Source organism: Balaenoptera physalus (assembly GCF_965194825.1).
Source record: "Balaenoptera physalus genome assembly, chromosome: 17".
NCBI lineage: Eukaryota > Metazoa > Chordata > Mammalia > Artiodactyla > Balaenopteridae > Balaenoptera > Balaenoptera physalus.
The window spans coordinates 17,472,865-17,496,843 of NC_138895.1; the positions used below are offsets into that span (position 1 = coordinate 17,472,865).

Sequence of the window (23,979 nt, forward strand, 5' to 3'; positions counted from 1 at the left end):
TCACACAGTCTTACATTCTTCTTGACGAGAGCCAGATGGTCCTAGAATCTGGGATGGAGAAGAGTTTGTAAGCGGAGGTCCAGGGGCTACCACTGCTAAGAATGGAGACTGTGGAATGAGATCCACACGAGGCAGAACGTGGTGCTTCCAGGAGAATTTGTCTCTCATCCCTACTTCAGAACATACTAAGCCTCATAACTTCACGGGAAGGCTGGCTAGACCAGTGATTTCCAGTAGAACTTGATGCAGTGATGGAAATGTTCTCTATCTGTACTCTCCAATATGGTAGGCACTAACCACATAAGCTAGTGAACCCTTGAAATTGACTTGTAAGACTGAGAAATTATATTCTAAATTTAAATTTAAATAGCCATCTATGGCTGGTGGCTACCGTATGAGACAGTGTAGGCCTGGAGACTCTAAGTTAGGAAACTCTAAGTTTCAAAAGCAGCACGGTTTAAATTCTAGAAATATCCATTTACAACTAATGTTGGCCTCCAGTTAATCATATATTAACATGTCTGGAGTCCAATGCCTATTTTGACTCTGATGAGGATCTCCCAGTACCTCCTAGCAAAGAGATTTGAATGTCCTGTGTCTTGTTTCTAGCCGTAGGAATTGTTCTTTAACGAAGGCATTTCTTTCTCTGTGTGAACTGTACAAAATGTAAAATGTTATACAAAGGTAGAACTTAATCTTTGTAAGTATCAGTGTAATGTGACCTTAAATGCTTTCTCACACCCACTTTTCCCATCTCGGATTTTTTTTTCTGTTTTTGTTCCCTCCCCTTTTCTCTGTTTCTCCTTCCTCTGTTCTTATTTTCTTTCTAATCTCTAAAATGACAGACACGACACTGTGTCTTTTAGCAAGTTCCTTTTATTTCACGTATTGATTTCTTTACTTTTGTGCCTATTTACAAAAGCCGTTTTATCAGTTCAGATCATTAACAAAACCCAGCCAAAGAACAGTTCAGTTCATTGGAAAAAAAAAATCTGAAATGATGATAGCTCTTGACAGGCCAATTAATACATTTTTGGAGATTTATCAGATATAATAATTTCAGTATTTAATATGTAAAAAAAGTAAGGTGAAGCATTGTACTGTTTTTTTGTTTTTCACAGCTATCACCTAGATAACATTATAGTTGCTTTTAATCCTTTGAAAGTCCTCATGGGACTGGAGCTCTTGAATCCTGATTCTGCTTTTAACAAAAGAAAAGCTTTCCAGTAAGCTAATACTAGGATGAGAAAGTGGTGTTTAGAAGGAAAAATTCTGAAACATAACAGTAAAGTAACATTTGAAAAGAGATGGTCCATCTTTAGCCCTTTTCTCTAGTCTGTATAGAACAAATGTGTCTAGGGGCTTTCATGCTAAATGTCTCCAGTTCATAAAATCACAATTATTAATCAGACTATCATTAAATATTAATTTACTTTTGAGATAAATGTCATTTTAAATTTGGAATCCTAGTCTTTTCTAATTCTAAGGAGAGCATTTTCATTAGGCTTTATAGAAAGAGTGCATGTAGAAAGCTTAGAAGCTACTAAAAGGCTACTTCTTTAACTTGACTTCTGGTTTCATTCAGGCCCAGCAAAATACTTGGTTTCCAGCATAATAAACATAGTTTGTAATCATGTGTGTGTGTATATATATATATATATATATATATATATATATGTACACACACAGCTAAAGTAGAACATTATAGTAAGGGTTTGGGGCATTTTATGGCATTTGGAACACAGTGCTTGATATGTAATAGATGTAATAGATACTCAGTAAATATTGTTGAATGAATTAATTAAATAATGAATTAATTAAATAATTCATCAAATTCATTAATTTATTTAAGACCTCAAAGAGCTTTCGATATTCCAAATGGTGACTAAGGCTATAGCTCCCATACAATAAATGAAGATTGTATTCTACAAAGCCCCATGAATTAAGACATCTTCATTACCTCTCTCTTCCTTTACATCAGTATGTTTAAATCAGGTAGGAAGCTTTAATTAGGTGTCAAATAAATATTTAAGTACACAGTATTGCCTGAGCCTACACAACACATGCTAAAAGCACACATCCAAAATTTTCTGTAATATTCGTTGCAGTAATCCTATGGGTTCCTTGAGAGCAAGGGTGCCTTTACCCAATTTTGTACCCCCTGCACTCAATATATACTAATAGCCAAGTAACACATTGTTTTGGAAGGAAGGAGGGTAATGAGAAAGGAATCATGGATCTAAGTCAGTATGTGTTATTTACAGCTTACGATCTCTTTCCATTCAGACCATTATTGGAATAGTAGAAATTACAGATTTATGTGGTAGTCAGGAATCATTAATAATTAGGTTCAACTCATCAGTATTTATAGGTTTAACTGGGTGTGAAATAGCTAAATGGCTCCTGCTTCACATTTTTTCTCTTCCATCATTCTAATTTTATATTTATTTCTGAAGCCCTGAGGTAGCAAGGTCTAGTGGAAAGAATATGGGTTCAGGAACAAGAGACTTGGCTTCTCATCCTGATGTGGAATGGACCCTGGGAAGATCATTTAACCTACCAGTGTTGCCCTTCCAAAGACTGAATTTTATATGTTTAACATTTAAAAAATATTTTTAAAGCATTTATCTTGACTGTAGATCTCAAATACTACAGCTAATAACATTACTTTTGAAAGCCACACACTAAAATTTATGTTTAGTTTTGAAAATTTAGAACTGCAGAAACAGTTGCCAACCCTACCATCTCTATCCAAAAGAAAATTATTCCATTTAATATATTTTATACATGCCACCTGTCAGGTCTCTAGGCCAAGGGATAGACATAGTGTTACAGGAATTATTTGAAAAATTATTTCATTCTTTCCTTCTCTATCATGCTAAAAAGATTGCTCAATATTGGTCTCATATTTCTATTTATTTATCGTTCTAAGGCATCCAGAATCATGTCATTCAAGGAGAATCCCCAGGGTCTTAGAAGGTTAAGAACATGGGCTTTGAGTTAAGATATTGCTTCACTGGTATCCTGGAATGAGCACGTACTGGTTATGTCATCTTGAGCAAGGCACTTACCTTTCTGAACCTCAATTTCTTTATCTGTAAATCAAAGATGATAATACCCACCCCAAGGTGATTGAGAATTAATGAGAATTCTCATTATGAGAATTAAGTGGAATAAGTACAGTGGCTGCATATAATAATCACTCAATATGTGGAAAGTGATAAAAATGATAATTATTAACCAAAGTCACAAAGCAAATGAGATCATAACTTTGGCTGTCCTTCAGCTACAAGTCCAAGAATATCCCTACCTTCTAGGAAATACAATTTCTACTTATGGACATTTTGATCTTAAGCTGAAACAAAATCCAAATGGCAAATCTGAAACCCATAGCTATTGCTATTTTACACTGACTTCCTCTTTTATTATAATCCTGACTACATAAGGCTTGCAAAGGTGAAAAAGAATGTTTTGAATATCACCATCACTAAAACCAATATAATTAGTTTTTTTTCTTTAAGAAAAAAAGAATAGAATAATATTAAAGAAGAACTGAAAAGCGGGGGGAAATCCATAATTTCACCATCCTTAACCACACTGCTTCTTTCAGTGAAAACAATGGCTTGCCCTTATTTCTGAATATATCCACCCTTGGCTCAGGTCACTTTCCCTATTATACTGTTGCAACCATAATTTTTATGATTTTTCCACACTGTGTTTCACATTATTTATTTCAAGACTGTATCATCTGGTACAAATCACATGAACTCAGGGCTTCAGTCAGTCCATCTGTGGTCCCTAATTTTCACATTTTTATTTTAGAAATTGTTGGTGGAATATAATGAGCTGATTTTTTTTGTCATCAAATGCTTTGATATTTTCTTATCAAATTGTGCTAAATTATATTATTAGCAGTAAATTTAGCATCCTAAGATTCATAGATGCTAGTAGGTCGTCTCGTCCATCTGCCTTAACATTCTTACCATTAATTATTTATTATCCTTGTAGCTCCCTAGCATTTTCTACAACAGAGACACATGGTAGATTGAGAAAGTGGGCAGGGGCCTGGGGAGGAATATTTACAAAGTGCCATACACAGATGGATGCTTAATAAATGCTGTTTAATGATCCTCACTGATGACAAGGGCAGATGGAAAACATTATTCATATAAGGGATATGGCGATGGATGTTTATAGTTCAGTGAACCTCTTCCCTTTTCTACTTAATGCACAGGGGGAAAAAAATCAAGCATAAAATTACTTGTGACACGTTCTTATTTTTAAAATTAGATCCATTAATGAAGGATACCATTGATTTGTTAGAAATTGGTTTTTTTTTTCATGCTGGAAACTAGAACACATCATTTTGAATATGCACAGTCAGGAAAAGAGGGAAGGGTACCAGTGGATGTGGCTACACTGAGGATCCTAAGGTGAGTTTGCGCAGTCGTCTGCTCTGAGTCTAAAGATACGGTCGCCTATACATTGTGATTTGAATACATTGGGAAAGTTTCTGCCTTTCACCTTAAGTTATTTTCCCAATCCAAATACTGCTCTGCTTGTATTTCCATTACTGTAGGCTCATTCCTTTGATTAACCTTTGCCCCCCTCTTATAGTCTTCACATGACAATATTTTATATCACTTAGAGAAAAGATCATCATTGAAGGGTATAAGCTCATCTTTTGAAAAAAAGTTTAGACTCTAACTTTGATACTTTCTTTTCTTTTCTTTGTCCTTATATTAGTAGCAGTTCTATCATAATGGCTTTTCTGGCTCGAATACTTTTCCTAGGAGTGAGTATAAGCTGAGGAATTGAAAATTCACTTTTGCCAAATTTTAAACTTAAGAAATTGACAAGAGTGAACTTTTTTCTTGTTCTTCATCTATCCAGTGGAATATGTAGATGAGTTGAGGCCACACAGAAATCTCATAGAACCAAGAAATTTCAGAGATAGAAGGTAGCTTGGAGACAGTCTTGTCCATTTCTCAGTAGAACAGGTGGTCACCTGGGGTCTGCCTGAATATTACCAGGCCCAGGAGTGCCTTGAGGAAGCAAATTCCACTTTGGGGCAGCAGTAATTATTAGAGAGTCTTACTTGTTTATCACTTGTTCCTTACATAGCACCAGAAAATCTAGCTCTTATTTTGAGCCCAGGCCTTATTAAAATAAGCAAATAAGGGCCGGCAGAACGTCTAAACAAATTGAAAATCACCATAATTAACTGGTATTGGATGATGTTAGCCAAAACATGTGGCCGAAAAAAGGATAGTAGTGCTTTGAAATTCATGAGTCACTCATTCATTCATTCTTTTGGGTAGTCCGCAAACGTTTGGTAAGCACTTGCATCCCAAAGATACAGATATGGATGAGAGAATGTTCATCACTTTTAAGAACTCACAGCCAAGAAGGTATTTTCATTTAAAGCTCACATGGCACCTTCTTCTTCTCTTTTGCAGCTTTTATCAGCTTTGTAGTTAGCTGCTTCTGTATGTTTGTCTGTAGCATGTTTATCTACCTCCACTAGAATATAAGTTCCATGGTGTCACCTCAAGCAGAGTAAAGGCTCATAAATATTTGCTTAATGAATGGATAAGACAGAATTCTAAGTGAATAGTTGTGATACAATGAGAAAAGCATTAAAATAGAACAAACTTTTAACCCAGCATGGCAGAAGAGATGAATTCTCCCCTAAACAAGATATTTGTTCTTGACCTTGAATAACGAGTAAGAGTTTATCAGATGGAGAATTTGGAAAAGAGCTTTTCGTACATGAAAGTCATGTTGGGTTTGGGGAGTGGCAGGTAATATGAGGTAGCTGGAAGGAGAGGAAAATGATTGTTAAATAAATGTTAAATAAAGTGATTATTGACTTTTTCATTCACATAATATTTATTATGTGTCTACTGTATGCCAGGCACCTGGGATACAATGATAAATAAAATCAGACTTGATCCTGCCCACAAGGAACTTGGTTTAGTGGAGAGGATAGGTATTAATCAAATAATCAAAATACTCATCCCAACAAACTTAAAACTCCTGTTGTGAAGTGCTCCAGGTAAAGGTACCTGATTATATATAAGTTCTTAGAATAGGAGGATGACTGTATATTCAAGGAAGTCAGGTGGTATTGACTAAGATGTGATCCTTGAGTTAATATCTGAAGGGGACGGGGGTAGAAAATAGAAGATGTGCAAATTCCCTGTCGCAGAAGGCGAATGGCACGTGTAAAGAAATGAAAGCAAAAGTTAGAACAGAGACACAGGGAGAGGGAGGAAGGTACTGAACCGCAGAGATAAGTAGAGGACAGACCTAGCAGTCTTTGTATTGTTCTGTGTCTATCCTGAGACTAGAAGCATGGAAGCGTGTTCTACTAGAGATGGCCCGGATCTGCCACTGTTAGGGCTGCAGCGTGCAGAACCGACTGCAGGGGTCCAGAGCCGAAGGAGGTAGTTATCCTAAACACCGGCCCTAGGGAAGCAAAGCCAAGGGAAGAACGATTCTGTGAAGTGCATCTGTCTTCAGAAGAAAACAGTCTAGTTGCCTGACTGCAGTGATTACCCTGTAAAGAAACGAGCTATGTGTAAGAGATAACACGCCTCAACTTAGTGTCATTTGAGTCCAGTGTTTTGACATGGGTGTAGACAAAGAAACAAAAGGTTTTTAAAACTTCCACTAGAAGGTGAAAAGCAAAGAATAACGAGCTGGGGTGTAATGGAAAGAGACTTACGTAGGCATCTGCAGATCTGGGTTCTGGTCCAAGTTCAGCAACTACCAGAGAGAGGTCAGCCAAGTCACGTGACCTTGTTGGAGCTCAGTTTTGAAAGCTGTAAATAGGGAAATTGGACCAGATCATATCCAAGCTCCCTTCTGCCACATACTCTGATTCCCATCTCCAAACATGGGGGTATCTAAAGCACGGTATACGTTTAAGTCATAGAAAGTAACCTCAAATCTGACTCAGTATTGGAGCTTTTAATAAAAGCTCCATTGCCTACAGTGTGTTTGGTTGTGGAGAAGTAAGGGACCAGAATGTAATTGAAAAGTGTACTTTTACTATGAAACAGAGCCCAATTGAGAAACATCCCTTGGCAAGAATCTTACTGCTAAACATTCCAGACCAACCATTGCATGATCTAAAATTTAATTTTATTGGAAGAAACCTTAAAAAAAAAAGTTCAAATCCTATCCAAGCTTCATGAACATTTTTTTACTTGGTTTCATAGAGGCTAAATCGAACTTATGCCACACACCGAGATGGAATATGAAATTGAAGTCAGTCACCCAAATAGAAGGTTGTATCATTCACAGAGAACCCCAGGTAGCGACTGAAGTTTGTGATTTCTTTTATCAGGATATTACAGGGTGGCCCAGCCTCATTTCCCATTCCTTTCAGTGGCGCCAATAGTTTCTCTGTTTGTTGCCTCTTTTATTTTTCTCATCGCCTTTCATCTTTATTCATCCCCTGCACTCCACTGTGACTCTGGGAAGACTTCTGCAAAAGGAGACATTTAAAAGAACATGTCTTGGGCCCCAACATAAAGGGCACTTTTACCGTCATAATAGAAAATCTTCCACCAGCTGAATGGCTGAATGCTCATATGAAGTCTGAGCCTTTTTTGGTGGGTTTTGAAACAAGACTGAAAATTTTAAGCCACAACTATACCTTGTTTATAAAAGGTCTAAGATGCAATATAACATTAGTATTATGTTTTTCAGCATAGAGAAGGATTTTTCATGAGCTATGTCTTATAAAAGGCCATTTTTCTAAAGGCAAACCTAGTGTTTTACTCTCTAATTATAGCAAATGTATATATAGGAGCTAATTCTTTAAATAGTTCTCTCTTCTGGTGAAGAAAATTCATATTATGTGTCTAAATAAAATAGTTTATTTATAAATTTGGTTAGTTGGAGACATTGATGATATGGAAAGATGCTCATATTACATATTCTACTTATTACTTGTCTTTTCTCCTTCTTACTGCAACACAATGCTTCCTTTGACCACTGAAAGCAAAGCTTTTAGGATTTTGTTTGAGTGTATCTAAAAAAAGCATCGGGTATACCAAGGATAAAAGTCCTGGATTTTTTTTTAAACTAGGGAGTAAATAGTTATGCTAAAATCGAGGAACCTATTGATGTTAGCAGCCTTTGATTGCAGAAAAGAAATGCTACTTCCACTTTTCTGAGGACAAAGACAGTGTTTCAGTTATTACTAGAACTTGACGTATTAAAAAAACAATAAACAGTATAAATTCATTAGTATTTCTGGCCAAGTTCTACTAAAGTATTTCAGTAGGTTTGTTGAATTTCTTAGGATAGCTGAAGGTTTCCAGGACCTTACTTTAAAATAAGTCTGATTTGTTTTTCACTAGTTATAAATTTATTCTTTTTCTTTAGTAAATTCTGGAGGTGCTTTTTAAAATTTAGTGAGTACTAATTTTTTTTAAGCACTGATTACATTTCAGCTAACTGTTATGGCGCCTTTCTCTCCAGATAGCTACTGCAAATAATCTTTGCGACTCTCTGAAACAGATATAGCTGTTCCAAAAACATGCACTTACTACTTAATACCATACATGAAAATATAAGAAAATGCCTTAGAGCTATACATAGAGTGATTTAGACTTACAGGTCTAGGAGCTGCTTGTTTGCAAGTGTGTGCTCAGCCTGTACCAGCAACACAGAAAGGAAATGGTAAACATCACTTAGGTCTTTAGAAAGATTTGCTTTTCATCTTCACAGAATCGCACATGGGACTTATCCTGCCTTGCTACACTAAGGAAGTATCAAGTATATGACATAATGGTAGTATTTTTGAGACTACAGTAAAAAAAAAAAAAAATCCCTCCCCACTCCCCTGCCTCAGACCTGGAGTCTCAAGCAGTAATTATGATGCCATGATCAGAAAGTTGTGTTTTGTCAGGTTGAGCCCTGAATGGGTGGCAGCATAATTCCACGCTGCTGGTGGAGCCTGGTGCAGCTGTGCAAAACGAGAATGTTTGTTGTTGTTTATTTTATTTTTTTATTTTTTTATTAATTAATATTTGGCTGTGTTGGGTCTTCGTTTCTGTGCGAGGGCTTTCTCTAGTCGCAGCAAGCGGGGGCCACTCTTCATCACGGTGCGCGGGCCTGTCTCTATCGTGGCCCCCTCTCTATCGCGGCCCCCTCTCTATCGCGGCCCCTCTTGTTGCGGAGCACAGGCTCCAGATGCGCAGGCTCAGTAATTGTGGCTCACGGGCCTAGTTGCTCCGCGGCATGTGGGATCTTCCCAGACCAGGGCTCGAACCCGTGTCCCCTGCATTGGCCGGTAGACTCTCAACCACTGCACCACCAGGGGAGCCCTGTTGTTGTTTACTGTTTCAAGAGTCACTTTTTTTCTCTAACAGACTGATGAAGGGATGTTTAGTACATTTGCAACTGGTCGACTGACTGTTGCAAGCTTGACTTTGAATTGATTGAATGAGGTGAAATAAAGCAGCAAACAGCCCAAAGAAAAGATTCACTGAGATTCTGCCCTTGACATAAAAATGTGTGTTCAGCTTATATCTATTTGTGTATATAAATTCTACATAGTTGTATAACATCTCCACAGTTTAAACATGGAATTATTACATTTTATATTAAATGTATACACTAAATTGAATTACATGATTGATTCTCATGGGATGAAATTATTATGGTAGACAACATTTCACTTATAAAACTAAACGTGAGAAAACAGCATCATATCCTCTTTAATTACTAAAATTAAAAACAAAAATTTTGCAAGCTCTCAAGAGTGGCAAGACACAGTGAACGGACAGATTCATTGCTAGAAATAAAATTAACATGGCAGAAAGGAACAGATTAAAAATGGAAAGTTAAAAACACTAAATAAAATGAATGAAACTTTTATGATGTTCTGAATGCAGTCTGTTTCAAGCCCTCATAAATATTAAAGGGCTCTTGAAATGAAATATGAAAACCACCTTTTCTTAAGAAACTAGACATGAAAAAATGTCTTCATGGAATCTGAGGCACTATGGTGTGTTTATTTCTATCTAAAGTTAGGATGGTGATTGGAGAGGAAGGGTGGCAATGGCCACAGAATCATAGCGAGAGGAAAAAAATTAACCAAGTGTCATAGGAAATGAAAGAATTGTAGGCATGGAAATGCCATGGTTTGATGCATGAAGAAACTGAAGTCCAACCAGAAAGGTGAGGGGGATGCAGGAGGGCAGCCCAACTAGACCCGGGGGTCGTGAGCCTGAGAGCAGAGCCCCTTTTGCAATCTCATACAACCTCCCATATAAAGCAACTTGGTTTAGATGTTTTTCGCTTCTTCTGGAGAGAAACGTGGTATTTTCAGCTCAGGAGGTTTTCTTATTAAGGATGTAGAAAACTTCACAAAGTATGTACAAGTTTGAAAAGATAGAGTTTGTTCTTGTGGTTGGTTAAGAGGCCGTGAGGATAGAAAGATCTAGGGAACGGGATAGGAAGACAGGGAGACGAACCGAAGAGAGATAAGTTGGGGGTGGGGAAATAGAGATGGGAAAATGAGAGAGAAAAACTACAGAGGAAGAGAGAGCAGGAACAAGGGTGGGCGGACGGGCGGGCAGGTAGACAGACAGGCTCAGCGCGTTTCTAAGGCACTGCTGAGCAGGGCTTGACCTGAATTACAGGCTTACAATTGTGACCACTTGTGTTCTACGACTATTCTGAAAGGCTGATTAACTCTGAACTCTAGTTACAGCTCTTCAACTGCTCGAGAACTTACACCTTTGAGTCTCTGCTCTTTACCAGGTCACAGGCAGAATATTCTGCCCAGGGAGAATAAAAAATTTTTAATCACAGTAACAGTAATCAGAGCAGATCATCTGTAAGTCTTTAAGAAAATAAAATCAACAGGTTACATTCACTCATGCTAAATTTCTCTACCCCTGCTTTGAAGAGAGGGCATTGAATTTCAGGCTGTCTTTTATTGTGGGGTTTGTAATCAACACTGAATTTCTTATAATAGAAAGTTCTTGATTAGTAAAGAAGATACTTTGAAATTTAAGTCTTACGACCTCTCTTCACTTGAGACACATACTCTACAAAAAGTGGAATTCACTGTAGGTCATGAGTGTGAAATTATTTGAAATAAATGGTGACCTACTGGTAACTATGACAGAGCATTTATGCTTTTAGTAATGGCTTTTGCAAGAAAGGAAGTCACACTAAGCCCTTGACCTTAAACATGAGATGTTTGTACTGCATTCGAGTTTGCTCTCAGTCTTTCTGGAAAACCTCTTATATGATACCGTAATCAGTTCAAAGACCATCTCGCTTCTTCACATTAGTATAAGTCATGATATTCTACAAAGAATGAATTCATTTTATGTTTATGTGTAGCCAAATTAAAAATGGATTAGCTTTCCTGCTTATTATTCATATGGACTATTCACATAATCTATATGGATGGCTGAGATATCATTGCACCTGAAACCAAGTAATTTGATGGAGAACAGACATTCCGATTCACCACTCGAATTGCCCATCTCTAATATTTTCAGTTGTTTTGCCCGATCCAAATAGTATTACTGTGCCCTCTCTTGCATGCTGTATGTGGGGTGTGTGTATGTGTGTGTGTGTGTGTTGTCCATTGCCATCTGAATACAAAATTTCGACGTGGGCATCAGTGGCATCAAAGTTACATGCTCTTACCCGTTATAAATACAGTGCTCGGTAGAGAAAAACTGGGACCAGTGATTCCTGGCCTTACAGGCTTAAAATCCATTAGAGGGGACTGAACGTATGTATAAGGGGAAAAAATTTAAATGCTAGCACTTATTTAATAGACATCAGTATAGCTTTTAATCATAGCTTTTGTGCAGTTGATTGGAAGCTAAACTTAAAGGAGAAATGTGAGTTTTCTTATTCTATTCAGATATACCTCCCTGTAGTGAGCACTTCACAAACTATTTCATTTAATTGTCATAACACTGCCTATAAAGTAGATACTGTTATCCTCATTTTGTAGATTAAGAAATTGAGGCTTAGAGAATTTAAGATACTTGCCCAAATTATTGTAATTCTCCTTTATTGTAAAAATAGGCATTTTTTATCATCTGCAATGAGAGCGTGTATGTATATGCTTTAAATATCTCTGTAACTATGTAGTTGAAAAAACTCCCATTTCAAGTATATTTCTTAGCCGTATTTCTTATATAGTCCAGCTACATTTTTTTCATAAATTTGATTTATTTTCATTTGAGAGAATACTTGGCTTCCAGGTGGAGAAATAAATTTAACTTACAGGAGTGGAGAAACCAAAGACATGCCGAAATTGGTGTGTATCTTAAAAGAGAATTCTAATTATAAGGACCTCTTAAATCTAAAAGCTTTTCCCTTTGGTATAAGCCACTGACTGTGTGAAACATGGTGTTTTACATTGAAAGCGGTATTTGGGATGAATTGCTTGAAGCACCATGGTTTTCTGCAAAAACATTATAGGGGAAGATCAAATAAGAAGATGCTTACTGCTGCAGATCAGAAGAATAGATCAATAAGAGGGAATGTTAGAGCACTCATGTTTTAAAGAATTAGTACACAGGAGAAAAGAACTGTGGGTCAAAGAATATAAACACACACGCACATTCTGACATATCTTATGTACACACAAACATATAAACACATAACATGTAAACATAGATGCATTTTGGGCAAGTGATCCAAATGACTCCATTTATGCATTTTTCTGGCCATATACATTATCCCCACGAGATCTTTTGTCAGCTGTCTTGTGGAAAACAATTAAAGAACTGACTATTTAACATTTCTCAGACCCTCACAATATATAAGCACTGTGCTCAGTGATAAAGATATAACAGAGAAAATAGCCTTTGTCTTCAAGGGCTCCCAGCATCCTTGGGAAAGGTGTTATTGCAGTGATATGATGAAATAGAACAGACATTCACAGAGGTTCATGATCCTAGAGGAGATGTATTATGGAGGGCTTTCTAGAGGAAGTGATATCTGAGCTGAGTCTTGAAGAGCAAGCCACAGTTAGTCAAAGGGAAATGGGAAAGGTGGAGGCCCTTCCAGGACAGCATGAACAAAGGCCAGGAGCTTGAAACAAAACAGTGTGTATGGTCTGGGGCTGCTGGAATATGGTGATGAGGGAGGAATGAGAGGTGAAGGTGGAGAGATAGGTCAGATCTAGTAGGGCATGGTAGGGTCAAATGTGTTTCTTAGATCATTCTAGTAGCTGTGTGGAGAATGGTTTTTGTGTAGATAAAACCTGAGCTCAGGATCCAGTTTTAGGTGTTATTGTAGAAACATAGGCAAGAGATGCTGAGGGTTTGAATCAGCATCATGGTTCGGTGGTAACCAGGACTGGGTAGTGGGGGTGGAGGGCTTAAGCAATGTTTAGGAGGTACAGTTGGTTAAGACCTGGTGCTTATTTGCATGTGGACAGATGCATCAGGATTTCTCAGAGTTTTAGCTTGGGTGTGGAGGTGTAGTCAGTTTAATTTAAGGTGTCTGTGTTTTATCTGGGAAGAGTTGATCAGCACAGGGGTAGTTTAGGCTAGAGCTTGAGAAAGAGGTCTCTGGTGACAAATTTGGGAGCTGTCAACCTATAGGTGTATAAAATTGAATACACAGCTGCTTCTGCATAGTGCATTGTGTTGTCTTTTCCTCCTTATACCTGAAAGCAAAGATGTACATCTCCATCAAGAGACGGTAATTAATATTATACTTCCAGGTTATGCACGAACAACAGAGTGAGCCCATAGAATAGGAAATGCTTTAGGAAAAATGCAAGTAACCAAAGGGTTTGTGGTTGCTTTCTTCCAGGTGCATCCGTGGAAATGCCTGCCGCGCAGGGATATTGCTTGAGTTGACCTTCCCGCGGCTCATTCTTTTGAGGACCCTTTGTTCAGTCCAAAATGGCAGAGAAGGCACCCCCTGGCTTAAACAGGAAGACATCAAGGTCGACACTTTCTCTTCCACCGGAACCGGTGGACATCATTAGGAGTAAAACGTGCTCCCGTAGAGTGAAAATCAACGTGGGGGGCCTCAACCACGAGGTCCTGTGGAGAACGTTGGACCGGCTGCCCAGGACCCGCCTGGGGAAGCTCCGCGACTGTAACACGCACGAGAGCCTCCTGGAGGTGTGCGACGACTACAACCTGAACGAGAACGAGTATTTCTTCGATCGGCACCCTGGAGCCTTCACTTCCATTTTAAATTTCTACCGGACAGGGAAGCTCCACATGATGGAAGAAATGTGCGCTCTCTCTTTCGGCCAAGAGCTTGATTACTGGGGGATTGATGAGATCTACTTAGAATCCTGCTGCCAAGCCAGGTATCATCAAAAGAAGGAGCAGATGAACGAAGAGCTGCGGCGGGAGGCGGAGACCATGCGGGAGCGGGAGGGAGAAGAGTTTGATAACACGTGCTGCCCTGAAAAGAGGAAGAAACTGTGGGACCTGCTGGAGAAGCCCAACTCGTCCGTGGCTGCAAAGGTACGAAAAGCAGAGCGTTGCTTTCCTGTGCGCCGTCCGAAAAGGTGGTACCTGTATTCTAGAGAGTGTGGTTTTCTTCGTTTAAGATGTTTGGGTAGGAGAACACAGGATGGCTGTGCAGGGAGACATCCTTTCCAAGATCTTACGGAGTCAAGTCGAGTTATTCTTCCTGTTAAGGCATACGATGGCATTACTCTTTCCTGTTATTATGATGTAGGCATAGACTAAGGCAGCAGGGCGATGAAGAGTTCAGGTCACCCCGGCGCTGTGTGGGGTTGGTGACTTGGAGGCTGAGGAGAGAGCACAGCTCAGATCTATCGGGCGTGGTGTCTTGCAGAAAGGCCTGGGCTCCATCCCAAAGAGAAGCCAGGTGCTGTCGTTGAAGGTGGAGGAGGTGCCTCCTGGCCTGGTTCTCTGGAGGTGCTGGGGAGACTGGAGAGCGTGGTCCGGTGTAGCTCAGTGGGCTTCGGGCTCCACACACGAGGAAGGAGCTGCCTTACGAAGCAGTGTAGATATGAATCAATGTCAGCGTGCCTCCATTGACCTCCCCATGTGAGGTCTACTCTGACAGTGATGTTTCTGTCTGTTGGTGTATAAATGCGTCCACAACTGAGGTATTCCCATATCTCAGAGTTCGTAGAGTGTTTGCTGAACATGAAGGTCAATTCATATTTTTCCGTTGGGCCTGCATACATCTAAATCTCAGAGTAAAATTTTTGGCCACTAATTTCAGTATTTAATTCAACGGTGTGACTCTGTTTATCTACTTTGATTTAGAGCTTTGACGGTTAGTGCAAACTGATTTTCATCTCATATATTTAGTTCTTTATTTCAGTATGAATTATAAGAAAAAAGCCAAAAGAGTCATCTTTAGCTGCAGAAGGGCAGTATTGATACTTCATGCAAATTAGATGAAAATGGAATATGCAGTAGAGAAGAGAAAAGAGTGTGTTATCCTATAAATTCTTTGGATTACTTACTGGTTTGTTTCAATTGTCTTTTCTTATAAACAGTAAAGATTACAGAAATATAATTGATTCTCTGTGCTTTTTGACTGGAAATTAAAATTCTCCGTGATAGTCTACACCATATAAATATTGTAAATAACCGGCTGAATGCAGACGATCATAAAGCTGCTTCTTGCACCGATTGATATTTCTAGTTTTGCATCTTTTGACTTCTAAAGGCATTTTACTTTCTTGCCAGGATGTGGAACTAAATGGAATAAAATGTTATTTCTGCTGTATGAAATGAGGAAATGCACATTTTGTGGCAAATGAAATATTTCAATTAGGTCTTTTTGTTGTTATGAATAATTGTTTACTTTTGTTTCATCTGTAAGAAAGAGAGAGATGTGGGATTTGGTTGAGAAAGGTTACTGCTCTTTCCAGTGTCAAGTGTTTAAGTTACTCATTTGAGTTACTACTAAAAATATGGAGCGAATTTTGAAGCAGAATAAGATAAACCCTGGATTTAAGGGAGTGTTTTGGGTGTCAGATGAACTCTTTCGAGCTTTTAGGCAACTGAGGAATAAATCATTGTACCACCATATGTTCCAGAGGGAGGTAACCAAATATGTAAAAATAACAGCTAAATCCAAGAAAATTTGAAAGGTTCATGTGATTTATTTGCTGATAACATTATTAACACATACCTAAAATTAAGTGTTGTTACAGAAAAAATTTCAAACATATACATATTTTTTTCTGAAGAATTTCTGCTAAGGATGGAAAAAGGTCAATAATCTCATTTCCCAGATGAGGGAGTTCATTTAATCTCTAAATTTTAGACACAGGGCCATGTCTTTTTTTTTTTTTAACACCTTTATTGGAGTATAATTGCTTTACAATGGTGTGTTAGTTTGCTGTTTAACAAAGTGAATCAGCTATATGTATACATATATCCCCATATCCCCTCCCTCTTGCATCTGCCTCCCACCCTCCCTATCCCACCCCCCTAGGTCACAAAGCATCGAGCTGATCTCCCTGTGCTATGCGGTTGCTTCCCACTAGCTATCTGTTTTACACTTGGTAGCGTATATATGTCAATGCTACTCTCTCACTTCGTCCCAGCTTACCCTTCTCCCTCCCCATGTCCTCAAGTCCATTCTCTATGTCTGCATCTTTATTCCTGTCCTGCCCCTAGGTTCATCAGAACCATTTTTTTAAAATATATTCCATGTATATGCATTAGCATACAGTATTTGTTTTTCTCTTTCTGACTTACTTCACTCTGTATGACAGACTCTAGGTCCATCCACCTCACTACAAATAGCTCAATTTCGTTTCTTTTTATGGCTGAGTAATATTCCATTGTATATATGTCACATCTTCTTTATCCATTCATCTGTCGATGGACACTTAGGTTGCTTCCATGTCCTGGCTGTTGTAAATAGAGCTGCAATGCAGAGCCACATCTTGATCTCTAAGAAGGTGATGTTGATAATGGCCTATTGTCTGTAATACACCACTATATACCCCTGTACATCAGACAGAGTATTTAAACTTGCTTCAGATTATGTATGCAAATTATGTATGTACAGATAAGATATCTACCTACGAACTATACCCAGCAGCCAAGGACCTTGGTTTTGGAAACTTTTATGTAGTTATAAATAATAAATTTGGTTCCGAATTATTAATCAAGCTAAGGAAATCTCTGCTAACCTAAGCAGATTCTCTTCTAAATTTCCATAAAGGATTTGTGTTTGTTTGTTTAAATGTCTACATTTCCCTCTCTGTTTGAACGGGGAAATATTATGTAAATTCTTTACATTTGATTACATGGTAGTTAAGTGAAAACATTGTTCATTTGCCTGAGGTTTGGAGCCTTTTAAAAATAGCTCTGTGTGATGCCTTATGTAAACCACTACCTTTTCCTGTACTCTTCTCAAGTCATGTAACTTGTTATTTTTCGAGGATAATTATTGGTGTGGGGAGTGCTAATGCTATGTGTGTGTGAATATGTGTGAATAGTATTTTCACAACTTAGGAAAAGTTCATTTTGTCAAAGCTTCAGTTGGATGGTACTCTAGCCCTCACTATATTATGGGTACATCAGGATCCTGCTTGTGCTATGAAACTCTTGTGTAGGAATGCTTGGAATCTGTGTTTTTTCTCACTTGCTTGGGAGGTAAGATATCTTTGGAGGAAAGTATCTGTTTACCTTGCCTTTTCAGTTATTGCTTATTCAGTAATAATTGGTAATTCAGTTGAATGTATATAGATTGTTCTTTGTGTGCTGTACGCATTAGACTAGACGTGTAGAAACATATTCCCTTCTCTCCAGAATTTAAAAAATACTCTCTTAGCTTAAACAGGGGTTTCATATACTTGAAAATACTTGGTTTTTTTCTCTTTTGGTTTTTCTGTATTTTATAATTTATAATAGTTCTGTCATAAAATATAAATGTTGTGAGATTACTTGCCAGATCCCTAGCATAGCAGAAAACTTTGACCTTTTCTATCAAATATTCCACAGTAAGTTAAAATATCTATTCACTGACATGGACTAAATGCTCAGTAATCTATTAAGTAATAATTGTTCAGCCCATGCTAGGTGTATCCACTGTGATATATAAAATTATTGCAAGGCCCACTGATCTGTCATACCATCTCTGGGTATGACCCTGGCAATAGCAATTCAGCTCTTATCAAACATGCTCCTTGGTGTCATTTCTATTAATGGAACTTTCTAGTATATTAATAACTGAAAAAAATGCCAAATAGAGTTTAAAAGTGTGATATATTTAAAATGTCTCTGTTTAACAAATTAACATTTTTATACATTCACAGAGTACCATGCAATACAATTGTACTTTTCACAAAATGGTAACAGGACTAAGAGATGCTGGTAGTTTTCTGGGGTGTGGTGTGATCTAGTAATGGGACCTGAGTTTATGTCTGTGGGATGGACTTTGTTTTTCAGTCCTCTGTATCTAGTGACTGTGTATTTTCCCTCACCTGGAGATAATGTACAAAGTGTACGTTAGAGGCTATTTGTGAATGTGGGCCCAGCTAAATGGGCCTGGGGAATGGCTGGGACAAATCTCCAGTTTGCCATGACATGGAATTGCAGGCTCTGGGATGCCTGACATAGGAACATGCAAGGGGAGGAGAACATGCACGGGCTTAACTGGCTGCCAGTTTCCTGCGCAGTTATTTGGAATTAGACTTGATCCGGTACCTCTTCCAGCCCAGGACAATTTAGTCAGCCTCTGAATTGGAAACATTTTCCTCTTTTCTTTGGCCTTTTCCCAAAGGAATTGCAGTAGCTATTCCCCTTTAGATACTGCATACGGCGACTCGGGTCTAAGAGGTGTTTGAAAGTGTTTATGTAAGGGAAATGTGTTCTGCGGCAGGAGGGCTTATCAGCCTTTTGGATGAAAAATGACCAGGAAGAAGCACGCACAGCCCACCTGAGAGCTGAATGGAACTAGACTCAGTACCCTACAGCGCCCTCACTAGGATATCTGAGGAAGGTCAAGAGCAAAGTCAGCGGGTCTTCAGGCAAACCCTGTTAGGAATGGCTGAGCCCAGGAGGCAAGCCTCAGTCCAGCAAGTAAGTGGACGTGGTGTGCAGGACAGTGCTGGCCAACAGGCCAACCCCAGGGGTCTGGTCAGGAAACCAAACTGTAAGCAGCCCTTACTTGAAAAGGACAGTATAAGGCGAAATCTGCAGAAGGACATACCTGATCATCTGAGCCAGTACAGCTACAGGTACAGAGCGCCACCCAGCAGCCCCATTGGGCAGGGTCCAGGGTCGATGGGGGCCACTGTTGATTATCTGCTTCCCTCTCCAATTTCCCCATTTATCCACAGCTGTCACTTATTTAAGGGGTACATTTTTTCCCATTCTCTTCTTCTCCTCTCTTTCCCCATCCCCCTTTTCTCTCTCCGTCTCTCATCCTCAGGAAAATGGAAAGGATGATTGATTAGAGAATTATTAACTTTCTTCAGTAATGACCCAATAAGGAGAAAAATTAAGCTAAATTTAAATTCTCCCTAAAGAAAGAAACTGCATATGAAGGAATACAATTTTTGTCAGGTAGGGTGGATCTTGAAGGGCTACAAACTATTGAAATACCTAAGATTTGTTTCACCCCCTCCCCACAAGAACCAATTTTCTCCTCTTGGCAATGACACTGAAAATGTGTAGAATGGAGGGAAGGAGGTGACCGTGTTTCCTGCATCGGCTCATGAGCTGCAAGGCATCCACAAGGCCACCGTCACTGGCAAGGTGCAGCACAGCCCTTAGAGCAGGCATGAGAAGGGTCCCAAGACCTCAGTCCTCCTTGGATCAAGAGGGAAGCTGGTGAGGGTGGACGTCTGTCCCTGGAGCTCCAGGTCTCTGAGGAGCCAGAGACCAAAGTCATGAGTTTCCTAGGGGATGATGCCTATTCATTGGCCTTCGATGGTAGCCTTGAGAACCGCACTCTCTCTTCTGACGGAATTAAGAGTGTGGGCCTTTCAAGTCACGGAAACAGTAGAAAGAAAATAAATCCAAATAAAACAAAACTCCTGTGTACTCATCAAGAGGAAAAGAATGCTTAACATTCTGATTCTGTTTCTAGTATATGGATCAGTTATTCTCATGCTTTGAATGAAAAAAAGGAAGGTATCAGAACAGAGCCATAAATGATTTACTTTTCAGTCCAACAACAGAATTTTCACATGTTGTGCATAAATATACACACACACACGTAGTATATATATATATATATATATATATATATATATATATAGACATATATACACACATATATATGTAGTGTATATATGTCTATATATATATAGTCAAGTGGAACAACTCTGTCCATACAAAACCCTCAGTTTAGCTTTCTGATGACTTTCTTAGTGATTAACAATAACAGTAGCCATCAAAACCATGAATGGGCCCCCCCAAAGTAAACAATGCCATGTGAGTACACTTAGAAATCTCCCTACATTGGGGCCTCTCTGGGGACTGAGCGGTACTCCAGTTCTTACCTCGGATTGCCAATGGCCTAATTAGTGTGCCAGCCCTGCTGTTTCTGTGTTGAATGCTTACTGTTTTCGCTTCTTGGCCTTTCCTTTCTGTATCCCCACCGCACAGATTAGGTTTTTGTGATTTTCCGATAACAGGGCACAAGGGCTCAGAGGTGCTCACAGGAGGTAACTTAGCAGAACTTGGCCAGTCTGTGGAGGATTCACTTGGAGATATATTTTTCCTTTTTAAAATAGGAAACCTGCAGATGAACAGGTTGAAAGCCTTGAAGAAATTAGGTATAAGAAAATAAAACAGATAAGATAGAAAATAACATTGGGTTTTGATGAAAATGTCTCAACTATTCCATTGTTTGGCTCCAGTGGTCCTATTTCTAGATCCGTGCTTCTTTGCTTTCCCCAAAAAACTGCCTTGAAAATGTACCACTCTCTGCCCTTTTGGCCTCATTTGATCAGGAAGAGAAGGCTGAGAAAAGGAAGAAATTGATAAAATGTTTACGTCCCATGTCCTTTTACAGAGTGCCAGAAGTCGTGGTTTTGCTGAAAATACCCCAGTTAAAGTTATTAGACTTTTGTCCTAGTCTAATTATTTATAACATCTCCTTTCACTCTTAAAAAGTGCCCCAGTTTGGACAATAAACTATATGATCACCTTACATGTGAATATTTTTAAAAAAGAAATTATCCATGAATCATGTACTTTTCATTTCCTCTTTGCTTGTTGGTTACATCTGAAGAGGGCCAGCCTTAATTTTCAAGCAATTTTTTCATCTCTTCTGAAAAATCATTGGTTTCTATTAATATTAAAAAAAGACATTCAGATTTCTTTCAAGCTTGAGTTTTAAACCTCAGTAAGTAATTATCATTTTCAAAGAAAAAAAAACCCTAGGGACTTCTTTCTACATTATCTAATGTTATCACAAAACAGAGTACATTGGCAGTATTTAAATATTCTGGTTTTGAAAATCCATGTACCCTGCTTTGGTTATTAACAGATTTGTTTTCTTTCAAGTGAGAGACTTTATAAAGTGACGGATGTACTATTTTAGGTAAGCATAAGTATTATGAATGTTTAACACTCTCCGCTTTGGAAGGCTCTAGAAGGGTTTGAATAATGTTTTAGATTAAGTGTTCATATCTGAGCTTTATCTCCCATTTTAAAAAAAGAAGCAAAACAAATACTTTCCAAATGCGAAGAGTTTATAAGAAAGTTCCCATGGTGCCTATGCCTTGACCTCAGAGAGCTTGCCCATACTTTATCTTTTAAGCATTTACGCTGTCTAGTGGAACTTGGCCCTGAAAGTTTCATCTAATAAGTGTATGAAAGTACAGTCTGTAACTGCTTTGATTACTCAAGGAGATGCGTAGTCTCTGCCTCATCCGTGTGGATTTATATTGTTACTATTTAACTTTTCCCCCAGCATGTTAGGGTATTCAGAGTATCTATCAATTAGTGCTGTGATAGGGTACAGATAGAGCAGTTCATTGCATTGGAACTGAACATGGGAAGATGCTACTTTGAATGTCATTGATCTTTCCCCTTTTACTAGCATTGTTACATTTGACAAAAATAATTTGTCGTATAGAATGAAAAGAAATAATCTCTTTCCAAAGAACTTGTTAATATAAGGTTGTTTATTATGGAATGTCAAATTAGCCAGTTTTTATTGAATAGTTAAGTATTGCATATAAAATATTGAACATTTATTGAATATTAAATATTGCATAAATCGAATCATCAAAAAGAAAAAACATCCATTTATTTTTAACTCCTCTACACTTCCACCTTGTTCCACAAGAGGAAGCTCACTAGAAGTACATATGCTAAGAATTCAAATAAAATAACAAAAAAAGAATTAAAAGCAAAAAATAGAACTAGAAGAAATATGTTTTAAATTGTCCCAGTAACACTAGGGAATGCTTCATTTCCTGCAAAATGTTTTGCATAATTTTAATTAAAAAAATGACAGTCTTAAAATTTAATAATAGAGTTGAAATTCGTAAACAAAATTTGTGTGATTAGAAAAATTTGCCCGTCTGTTCTTAGAGAACCTTGTTTAGTGACTCAAGGTAAGATCCATTCTTAACACTGAGACTCTGTCTGTATGCTCATGTGAATTGACCATTCTGACTGATAAGAAAGATATTTTCAAAATAATAAAGTTGATTCTAGATCAATTACTGGAATAAAAATTCCCTTTTGATCAAAATATGATTACATAGGGAAAAATAAACCCAGCTGCTAATGTACAATTCATGAATTAACCATAGATTACAATAGATTTTTTTGATTTGGGCATTGATTTAGCATTGGTGGTTTTATTCTTTTTGAAACTAACCCTAGAGTTCCGTGACATTCGATAATCTTTAATGTGCTGAGGCCTAAGTCTGAATTCTGTATAATGTAAGGTTGGTCTGAGGCAACTAGTGACTTTGATAGTGAGCTTAGCTGGCCACTTGGCACTGTTAATCTCTCCCAATCTGTTTTTTTCCTCTGATTGTCATATATACTAACTCTTATTAAGTTCCCATATTTTATAGAGAAGATCATATGGTATCGCAGAGGTTCATACAGGACACATCCTTCATTTAAAATATCCTATTTAAATATTCTAAGAGTGATACGAGTTTTTAAGGCAGCAGTCAGCCTGGAAATTATTCTTGCCCACCGATAGCCTGGGTGGTCATTAAAACCCTTCCTGCCTCTGCAGTGGAGCTGAGAACGATAAAGGAGTTCCCAGGTCATGGTCGCCAGCGTGTTCCACGGAGCATGTGGGCATTGGAGACAAACTGTACTTCCTGTATCTGTAACATTATAGTTGAACATAACTTTATAGTTTACAATCAGAACTTTGAAGAACTTCAGGAGATGGAGACTTCTCTGCAGTTGCTCTGTCAGCTTTGATACACAGACATAACCAATCTAGAATAAAGCAGCTAGACATAGGTCAGCTGGGAACAGAGAACTATAGTGACAGGCAGTGGAAAAGTGGGAGAGGAAGATGTTTGCTCTCATCCCTCTAAAACTTTTCCAGGAGGCACTGAAAGCTAACATCAGAACTCTATCAGACTCTGCACCTGTGTATTATTTATTTGCAGCTGTGTATACATCTGTGTTTAAGTTAACTCCTTAGCTAGTGCAGAAAATGAATGGATTTTTTTTCCCTCTTAAATCATCCCCTTTAATGTCTTTATAAAACTTTAAATGAGACAACTCTGGATATTACTAAGGACCGGTACCTGAAGTAGATAGATCCAGCTGATGTTTGTGGTCAAGTTTCTGTGTCTAGGGTGGGCAAACCAGGTAGCAGCAGCCTTTACCTAGTGGTACCTGAACTAGGTCTGTTCTTGAGAGTGTATGTGTGTGTGTGTGTGTGTGTGTGTGTGTGTGTGTGTGAGAGAGAGAGAGAAAGTTACTCATATACACTGCCACCTCTCCATTAGAGCATATTATATAATAAAAAACCACCTGCACAAAAATGCAATGAACTTCAACCTGTATT

General features: G+C 38.3%; 1 protein-coding gene across 2 annotated transcripts in view; it reads left to right on the forward strand.

The window, feature by feature from the left end:
• KCNB2 (potassium voltage-gated channel subfamily B member 2) overlaps nt 1–23,979 on the forward strand; it is a 404,375-nt gene that overhangs the window by 13,102 nt on the left and 367,294 nt on the right. For both annotated transcript variants that reach the window (XM_082432579.1, XM_082432580.1), the window contains one exon: nt 13,822–14,492. In XM_082432579.1, coding sequence (XP_082288705.1) covers nt 13,914–14,492 — 579 coding nt within the window. In that variant the 5' untranslated portion in view covers nt 13,822–13,913. The remainder of the gene's footprint in view (nt 1–13,821; nt 14,493–23,979) is intronic.